Here is a 10920-nt window from a genome sequence, read left to right on the forward strand (position 1 = left end):
TCCATATTTTTTCCCTTCTCCACTCCCCTTTGGTAACTACTATAACTCTGAGTCTGCTTCATTTTTATTATTTTTGTTATATTCTTTCATTCATTTTATTTTTTAGAACCCACCATAGTTATTCATAGATATGCTATTATTTTTGATGAAATTATAAATGGAATTGTTTTCTTAATTACTCTTTCTAATGGGCCATTGTTAACATATAGAAATGCAACAGATTTCTGTATATTAATTTTGTATCCTGAAACTACCAAATTCATTGACAAGCTTTAGAGGTTTCTTGTCGGTATTTTTAGGATTTTCTGTTTATATTATCATGTCAACTGCAATGGCAGTTTTATTTCTTCCTTTCCAAATTAGATCCCTTTTACTTCCTTTTCTTATCTTATTGCTCTGCCATGACCTCCAATACTTTGTTGAGCAAAAGTGGCAATAGTGGGCATCCCTGTCCTATTTTTTTCATAGAGAAAATGGTTTCAGCTTTTCACTGTATGGCATTAGCTGTGGGATTATTACATATGGCTTTTATTATATTGAGGTATATTCCCTCTACACCTCTTTTGAGAATAATTTATCATAGATGGATGTTGAATTTTGTAAAAATCTTTTTCTGTATCTATTGAGATGATCATATGATTTTTCTTGTTCAATTTGTTCATGTGGTATATCTCATTGATTGATTTACAGACATTGAACCATACTTGCATCCCTGGGATAAACCTCACTTGATTGTGGTTTATGATCCTTTTAATGTATTGTTGAACTTGGTTTGCAGTTATTTTGTTGAGTATTTCTGCATCTATGTCCACCAGAGATAATAGCATGTAATTTTCCTTTTTTGTGATATCTTTGTTTGCTGTTGGTATCACAATGACAATGGCCTTATACCATGTGTTTGGAAGTGTTCCTTTCTCTGCAATTACTGTGGAATAGTTTGAGAAGGACAGGTGTCAATTATTGACTAAATGTTTCATATAATCACCTGTGAAATCATCTGGTCCTGGACATTTTTTTGTCGGGGGATTGTTTAAATTACTAATTCAGTTTCATTACTGGTAATTAGTCTGTTCATATGTTTTATTTATTCCAGTTTCAGTTTGGGGAAATTACACATTTCTAGGAATTTGTCCTTTTTTTGGCATATAATTGTTCATAGTAATCTCTTATGCACCTTTCTGTTTCTTTTTTGTTGGTTGTAACTTCTTTTTTATTTCTGATTTTATTGGACCCTTTCTTTTTCTCCTTGATGAGTTTGTCTAAAGGTCTGTCATGTATATACATATTTTTTATCTTTTTAAAATTCCAGACTTTAGTTTCCATGATTTTTTTCTTTTGTTTGTTTCATTCCTTATTTCATTGTGTTTCTTCTCTGATCTGTACTATTTCTTTCCTTCTACTAAATTTGGGTTTTGTTCTTTTTGAAGATTCTTTAGGTTAAGGTTAGGTTGTTGTTTTAGATTTTGTTTGTTCCTTGATGTGTGCTAGTATTGCTAAAAATATCATTCTTAGGAGTTCCCATTGTGGCTCAGGAGGTTATGAACCCAAGTAGTATCTATGAGGATGTGGGTTCAATCCCTGGCCTTGCCCAGCGGGTTAAGGATCTGTTGTTGCCATGAGCTGTGGTACAGGTCACAGATGAAGCTTTGATCTGTCATTGCTGTGGCTGTGGTTGTGGCCAGCAGCTGCAGCTCCAATTTGATCTCTAGTCTGGGAACTTCCGTGTGTCAGAGATGCAGCTCTGAAAAAAAAAAAAAAAAAAAAAAAAAAAAAAAAAAAAAAAAAAACGAAAAAAACCCTAACTCTTAGAACTGCTTTTGCTACATCCCATGGAATTTAGATCTTTGTGCTTTTGTTTTCATTTGTCTTTAGGTACTTTTCAATTTCTTCTTTGATTTTCTTTCATTGATCCATTTGCTGTTTAGTACCATATTGTTTAACCTCCATATGATTTTGTCTTTGCAGTTTTTTCTCTTCTAGTTGATTCCTATCAATGCTTATGTTACAAATTAAGAAGGCCCTGCCTCATCATCTGTAAAATATGTACTTGAAAAGTTTTCTAGAAAAGAATTCGAGTTTTAAATAAATCTGCGAGGGGTTCCTGTCATGGGTCAGTGGAAACGAATCTGACTAGGAACAATGAGTTTACAGGTTCAACCCTGGCCTCACTCGGTGGGTTAAGGATCTGGCATTGCAGTGAGCTATGGGGAATGTCGCAGACACAGCTCAGATCTGACATTGCTGTGGCTGTGGTATAGGCTGGTGGCTATAGCTACAATTTGACCCCTAGCCTGGGAACTTTCATATGCCATGGGTGCAGCCCTAAAAAACAATAAATAAATAAATAAACAAATCTTCCAAACTTTTTAAAATTGGATTATAATTATCATACAATATCACATTAGTTTCAGGTATACAAAATTATAATTCAATACTTTTATACATAAAGAAAGATCAACCCAATAAGACCAGTTAACATCTGAAGTTGTTACAAGTGGGAATATAATCAGATCTTCCAAACTTTATTATCAGAGTTTTACAGTCCATCAGTGACATATTCCCAAGAAGGCAAGGTCATGAAAAACATCTCAAAATGGCATTACATGGCATTATCTGCCACACATTATGGTCTAATCTTCAGATCTGAAGGAAAATAGCCTATATATTTATTCTCAGAGAGATAATCAATGCCCACTCTTCATAAATGGTTCCTATTGTCTATACTTATTAGTTAACAGTACCTGAACCAGAATATAAATTTAATGATTTATGAAAAAAATATAAATTAAAACACCAAAATACTTATCCCAGTCACTGATCAATATCTTCCTATCCAGGGAGGGCTTCTATAGGAAGCGCAATTACCAGACAAAATTTGCTTGATAAATGTACAGTTGCAATATCTGTAGCCTGAAGAGTCTCTCCTCATTCAGAAGTGTACATGTTAGGCAACTGGCCAGTCCTATCCACTAGTCAGTGAAACACTTCTCTGCAATAGGCCTATGGATTATATCTAATGAGACATTTAGCTTCTTTGATATATTTTCTTCTGCGTCCCAAGCTAGGAATCGCACTTCTGTGGACATTGTTCCTCTTTGGATGGGCTGTTATGACATTAGCTCTGTTTTATATGTTCGTTGTTACCTTTATATTATGATCTCATCCATGAGGTGCTGTTTTTTGTAACTCTTACAATTTTATAAAATTTCCACTAATCCAGCCACCAAAGATTAGGGAAGTACCCATGAACTTGAATTACAAAAGTAGGTATATATGTAAAACTAAGTAATACAAAAGTAATGATGGACATGAAAAATAAAAATAAATTAATGTACATAAAGATCAATTATGGATCAATACAATGAATTTGTTATAACTAGAATTATCCTATTGGAATAGAACGTGATGTTATTTCCCTGTACATAGGCAGGCAAATGAAAGGTCAATTTTTAAGAGTATTACAAAGGGTAGATAAGCATCAAATAGGGGCTTAACTAGTTGATATTTATGCTGCTTGTTGGGCATATGTTTCTGGGAGTGACTTGATGTTATTGACTCTTGAGCCAGAAAAGACATGGTACAGACTCAGTAGCACCAGGGTTGATTTGCTAACAACGTGGATGATGGAAATCAGAAACAAATTATAAAACATGGATAAGAAGCATGAAAAAATAATAATGTACAAAACCAGAAACCTACAGAAACAACATGCTCTGGCTCACAAGCTTCAAAAGAACAGAGGGCTCAATGCAGAATGAGAGTGAGGAATGGGCTTGTGCTGCCACAAAGACAGTGGTACTTCATATTCTCTCACTCTGTGTGGCACTGGCTTAAAATAATTCAGATCTGTCATCAATATAGTCTACCTATTCCCTCAAACATCTCCTGTAAGAGGATTATATTGTCTATACCAGAAGTAGAACATTTTCTCTTTTCCATCTATTCAATTTTATTTTTTGCACGACAGAATTAACAATTAACATCTTCTGCTCTTTGCCACGTTGAGTCAGAGTTTGTTGCACCATAACTTTCTCATGGCATTTTTGACTTCTGCATTCCTCAGAGTGTAAATCAGAGGGTTGAGCAAAGGTGTCACAATAGTGTAAAACACAGCCACTAACTTATCCACTGGAAACAGAGTTAAAGGGCGAGTATATGTGAATATACATGGTACAAAGAATAAAATGATAACAGTAATGTGGGAGGTGCAGGTGGAAAGGGCTTTCATTCTTCCTTCTGCACTCTGATTCCTCAGAGAATGTAAAACCAAAGCATAGGAGATAATCAGCATTATGAAACTTATCATGCATATGGCCCCACTGTTAAACACACTGAGTAGGTTGATGATATAAGTATCTATGCAGGAAAGTTCCAACAAAGGTTGCATATCACAGAAATAGTGATCAATATCATTGGGGCCACAGAAGTGTAATCTCAAAGCCAAGACAATCTGTGCTGAAGAATGGATGTAAGACCCCAGCCAGGCCAGATTCACCAACATATCACAGACACGTTGGCTCATGATGGTCGTGTACCTCAGGGGCTTACAAATGGCCACATAGCGATCAAAGGACATAAGGATCAGCACCAAGGGCTCCATGCACCCAAAGAAGTGAACTGCAAAGATCTGGGTCATGCATTCACTGTAGGAGATGACTTTCTTTTCAGATATGGAATCTGCTATCAACCTAGGAGCAGTGGTTGTTGAAAAACAGGCATCAGCAAAGGATAAATAAAAAAGGAAGAAGTACATGGGGCTCCCAAGTGTCTGGCTATATTTTATGGTCATCATAATAAGGAAGTTTGCCAAGAGAGTCGTGAGGTATAGAAACAAGAAGATCACAAATATTACTTTCCCCATTAGTACATCCTGTGTCAATCCAGACAGAATGAACTCATTCACACTGCTGTTCATCTGCATGGTTATGGTGAATGTAGAACAGATACAGCTAAGTGCTTCATCTGTAAAGAAAAATGGGGCAATTGTGACTTGACAGTGGCAGTGTATTTGGGCTTGGAATTACAACTTTTAAATTTCTAACTCCATGAACAAGTATAATTCAGTGTTACTCATTTTTTTTTTCATGTATTACATTCATTTGGAAGACTTTTTAAAAAAACAGTGACATTCATCTTTAACCATAGGCATCCTTTCAAGGTATTCCTATGGGGACAAAAATTTTGGGGGGAGATGGGAAGCCCTCAAGTGATTGTGCTCTGGACCAAGGTCCGAGAACTAGTGACTTTGCTTTATGATCTTGAGCAAGTAACTTTAATGCCTTGAAGATTTTTCTTCATATGATGATTAGAGATTCTAATAGATGCTTTATTAAGCATGTATATATGATGTAAATGCATATGTAATATTTATGCATCTCAGTTATTGACAAATGATATCCCTATATATATTTAGAAATAATACTTTGCAGGCACATTTATTATTTGGACTTCAATATCTTGGTTAGATTATGCTTTAAAAAATTTATTTTCCATATTTAGGCTCATTAGAGCTGTAATTTTACCTTCATTGTCAGTTAAAGCGTATGATATATTTTAGTAAATCATTGAAGGTAGAAAAATTGAGGAAATTTGCTATATATTTGAAATAATCCATAGCTTATGTTGGAAGCATGATACTAAGTTTCACATCCTTTGGATCTGACCTGTTGTGACACTTCTTATATTTGGATAACCTGTGTAATGTTCTCTCTTATATTTGATTCTCCTACCACCATCATTCAGAGGTTTACCTTCTTTCCAAATTTCATCTTTTCTAAAACATAATTTTAAAAAGGTATTTCAGAATTTCAACACTACCAATACTTCTCACTGTTCTACTTCAGTCTTTGCATATATAAACATTCGAATTATAATGCATATATTCACTCATCCTCTATAAGTACAGTTCTTATTTCCTTTTAATTTTTTAAAAGGCCTTTCCATGTAGTGAATTATCTCCCATAATGTATCTGTTTAGTGGGTCATAGCTCAGTGGTAGAGCATTTGACTGAATAATGTATCTATTTAGCAATTATAAATTAACATGGAAAAATGTCATAACAGAAATTCTACCATTCATTTTCATTTAAGTTTTTTTCAGATATTTGTCTTAATAAAAATACTTTCAATAACAGCCTTTTGCTTATTTTAGTAATTTCATTAAAATGTATGTCCAGGGAATTACTAACATAAATATTGATCTTTTCATAATTATTGACAACTGTTCTCAAATAACCCTCCAGTTTGTTTGTTTCAAATATTTATTGGGAAAAATAATTATAGAATGAGTATATTCACATACTAAAATGTCTGCAGTTTGAAGCTACGATTATAGCCGATGAGAAATAGTACTCTCAAAAATTCATAATTAACTTACTCCCATAGCCTAGAGGAAAATATCATTTCCTTACACATCTGTATGAAAACTATTTATAAAATATATAAATATTATCTTTTAGGTGCAAATGATCAATAATTTTCCCATGTTTCTAAAACTATAGCAGATATGCACTAAATTACAAATAAAATCTAACCCTTGGGGAATTTTATTACTTAATACAGAATTAAACTTAGGATCATATGCCTTTTGGATTGTTAATAGAACATTTTTGGTTATTTGATTTCTTATATTCATCTATTTTGAATTATAGTATATCTCTTTGTCCAGTTAAATTTTGACATCTTTAAGCTTCTGATGCACATTTTTTGGGCTTTCTCAATTGTATACAATAAAACCTATCCAATTTGGAAGAAAAAGTTTCCTGCCATGGACTCAGTGGAAGGAACCGACATATGACCTAGGAACCATGAGGTTGCAGGTTTGATTCCTGGCCTTGCTCAGGGTTAGGGCTCTTGCATTGGTGTGAGCTGTGATGTAGTTTGCAAATGCGGCTGGGATCCTGCCTTGCTGTGGCTTGTGGGGTAGTGCCCAGTGGATATAGCTCTCCGATTTCGACCCCTGGCCTGGGCAACCTTCATAAGCCATGGATGCGGCCCCTAAAAGGACAAATAATTACAAAGATCAAAAAAAAAAACCAAACTATCAATTTTCACTCCTGTTTTCATTTTAGATTGTAGTTTACTATTTAAATTTGTTGTATATATATATATATATATATATATATATATATATATATATATATTTTTTTTTTTTTTTTTTTTTTTTTTTTTTTTTTTTGCCATGCTCATGACATTAAGAAGTTTCCAGACAGGGATCAAATCCAAGTTGCTGCTGTGACAACATCCTAATCCTTAACCACTAGACCAGGAAGGAACCCCTGGGAGATATCATATTTATTATCTTATAGTATTTCTATGCCTTTTAAATTTAATGTCAAATGACGTAGAATTTATTTTAATGAGTTGTGAGATACATTTCCTAATCTGATTAGTCAACAATCAATTAGTAATCAATCAATAACACCATCAACTCTGTCATCATACGTGTACTAAGAACTTAGTTATGTCTGGAGTCAACTGATAGGGCATGGAAAGATGCCCTCAGCCTCTTTAAAACCGATTTGGGGGGATAACATATATCTAGGTAAGATCATTAATTATATAAAAATTACACACAACTCTATGTGATAATACCAAATTAATTTTGATTCCAATAGTTGAAGAATCCCTAGAGATAAATCATTTGGACAGTGAAGTTCAAACATGAGAAAGAAGTGGACTTATGGATTTAAATGTGTTAAACAGAAATTTCCAATAAGGTTTTCCTAAAACTCAAGTATTCAGTAAGCTTATACTGAGTTTCCTTAAGTAGAATAAATATTTAAGTATGAGTAAGTCAAATCGTCCATTTACCTCTGATAAAGTTACTTCCTTGCAGTTGAACTAAAATCATATTAGTTCAGTGTGAGAAATTAGAAATATTATAATCACTACAAGTTATGCTTGGCAGTTCCAATTATTTCTAGTGACTATAAAAAAGAAAATAATGATCACTTAACTTTAATACATTAGGTTTCCAATAATGAATAAAGGCAGAATGGAAGGAGATTTTGGGGACAAGAGGAGCGATTTGGTGAGAAAAGTGATTAAATACTTTTTGAAGGGGAAGAGCATGCATTTCTTCAGATAAAATAGATATCCTCTTCATAAAAAACTAAACTACACTCTTGTTAAATAAAAGAGCTGAAGAGGGAGTTCCCATTGTGGAACAGGGGCAACGAATCCAACTAGTATCCTTGAAGATGTGGGCTCGATCTCTGGCCTCACTCAGTGGGTCAAGGATCCAGCATTGCTGTGAGCTGTGTTGTAGGTCGCAGATGCAGCTTGGATTCTGTGTTGCTGTGGCTGTGGCACAGGGCAGCAGCTGTAGCTCTGATTTGACCCCTAGCCTGGGAACCTCCATATGCCAAAGGTACGGCCCTAAAAAGCAAAAAAAAAAAAAAAAAAAAAAAAAATTAAGAGGTAAATTTATGCACAAGTAATGGACAACCATGAAATCCAGAATCACGTAATTCTATTTTGTTTTATTTTAAACAAGCAAAGAGAAGATTTGGAGATACAAAGACAGAAAAGCAACACTTGACAAGATGTGTGCCTGAGGTCAGATCAATACCACCGCAGAATTTTATCATGGAATTCAGCCATTATTTCTAATTATTCATACTATATCTAACTATTTCTTTACCTCTTTGATTTAGGAGGACATCATGGTAGTTGAGGGAGATATTTTCCCTTCCTTGACCCTTAAGTTTTGTTTTCACCTGATGAAATTTTAACCAATTCAAATATACGGGTAACAAAAGTCTTCCAATTTTCTCCCCAGATATACATCTAGACATCTGTATCTACCCCTATTACTATGTGAGTTTAGATATATAGGAAAATATTAATCTTGTATGATAACCTTATTCAAACAAGTTTTCACTTATGTTATTTCACTTGACCCACACATTTTTTCTTTTTTTTTTTTTTTTGACAAGGTATATGTGGCTATTTGCTTTGTTCTTTTCTAGGTACAGTTCTGTTCTTTTCTAGGTACAAGGTTTGACCTGTGATACAGAAAAGTTTTACATAAGACAGCCAGGTTAGAACTAGAGAAGGATTCAACTAGATAGCTTCTCCCTCCAGCATTCACTCTCCTTGTCATATGAAACATCACATCCAAATTACCAGGTAGACTGTATCTCAGAAAAGAGAAAACCTGAACAATCATAGAAGGATGACAATTGATACCTTAAATTTCAATCCTGACTCCAAAGTCAAGTTACTTAAACTGCATGTTGAGATTAACGGCAAAGCAGAAAAACAAATGCCTAAAGGAATAATAGTGAAGAGGAGGAAAGAAGCAGAGATGAAATGAAGTCAGAGCAGGAGAGAGTGAAAGTGAATAGATACCAGGGAAGGAGTCCAGGACAGGATCCAGGAAGGTAAACAAAAAATGTTAGAGGGTAGTTTTACCCAAGATTTTATCACAGAGTTCAGCTTCTTTCTCCCTGACCCACAATACCAACACTTGCCCCCTAAACGTGGGAGGGACTGTGAGAGGGGGCCATAGGTCAAGGGTGGTGAAGGGTCTTGAAAACCCAGGTGTGTAGAAGGTGCAGCCTTTTTTATACTCTGTCCCAGAAACATTACCACTGACCTAAAACTTCAAAGGAGGGCATCCTCAAGATAAAAACTTCTAGCAAGCTGGCCTCGGTGCCATGTATTGCATCCTCTGTGTGCAGCGATGCATTTGAGAGATAGCTCAGGGAAGGCTTAAGTCTTCACTGTGGGTATACTCACCCGGAGCTCTAAGATTGCTAGAAGAAACAGGATCAATCTTGAAGAGGCAATTAGAAGAACACATTTCAGACAAACTGAAACACTTACCTCTTATGACCAAATAGATGACTTCCAATAGAGTAGATTTTTTCCTATCTTCACCTTTCCTTTACTTAGAAGGTGAATTATATGAATGAAGCCTGAATAAAACACACCAGATACACTTCATTGAGATTGATCAGTGATTTCTATCACAAGAGGTTATAGAAGGTCAGGTTTTATGGGGAAAAGGAACTATGCATGTGGCGCTACTTCTCACAGTTCCTCCCCAGAAGAACTGAATTAGACAAAACAATGAGGTCTGTATAGGAGCAGAGAGGAGGGTATTTGGAGCATAATTGGAGCATATTTCTTAATTCCGTGCTTGGAAACATTATGAAGAAAATCACTTCTGCATTCTAAGACAGAAATGCCTCTGAAGCTACCTCCCTTCCTACAGTACCTCTTATGGAAAATCATGAGCTAAGTGTTTGTTTTTTTTTTTTTTTTTTTTTTACTGCATTGGATATTTATAGTAATTTCCACAAAAGGTTGCAAACGACTAAGGTTGGCCCTCAGCCTAAGGCGTTTCCAGGAAACTAGTTCTCCCAAACCAATCCCAAAAGATATGCCATGAGCTATCGTGCTCAAACAGTCCAAGGGCAAAACAAATCTTGGGGCCATTTAGTTAAATTTCAACTCACGTGACTTGGTGTGAAAAAACCGTTCCCTTCTCTGTCAGATTTCCTTAAGCCCATCTCTTCTGGAGGCCTGGGAGTCTTTGAAGCCAGTTAATGAAATAGATATAGTAAACAAGTCCTGGCCTCACCACTTTTCTACTATATGAATTTATACAGTTTCTCAACATCTTGATTTTCCTATTTTCTCATTGTTAAATGTCAAGTAGTAATTAAATATATATTTAATTTAGCATTATTAATATTCAGTTTTTAGTCAATGTAGGCAGGAAGACAGGAAAGAAGGAAAATGAAAGGAATTATTGAATACCTGTCTTCTTCCTTCCTTCCTTCTTTCCTTCCTTCCATCCTTCCTATCTTCCATTCTTTTCTTTCTTTCCCTTTCTCCCTTCCTTCCTTCTTTCTTTCACCGCCACACCTGAGGCATATGGAAGTTGACCAGGGGTTGAATCTAAGCTGC

General features: G+C 35.1%; 1 protein-coding gene across 1 annotated transcript; it reads right to left on the minus strand.

Annotated features, from left to right (window-relative positions):
- Nucleotides 1-4001: 4001 nt before the first annotated feature.
- LOC125121136 (olfactory receptor 4C11-like) lies at nucleotides 4002-4921 on the minus strand. Its single transcript, XM_047769421.1, has one exon. It carries the CDS (start codon nucleotides 4919-4921, stop codon nucleotides 4007-4009), a length of 915 nt encoding a protein of 304 aa, XP_047625377.1. The 3' UTR covers nucleotides 4002-4006.
- Between the last annotated feature and the right edge of the window lie 5999 nt (nucleotides 4922-10920).

Source organism: Phacochoerus africanus, chromosome 2 (genome assembly GCF_016906955.1).
Source record: "Phacochoerus africanus isolate WHEZ1 chromosome 2, ROS_Pafr_v1, whole genome shotgun sequence".
Classification (NCBI taxonomy): Eukaryota; Metazoa; Chordata; class Mammalia; order Artiodactyla; family Suidae; genus Phacochoerus; species Phacochoerus africanus.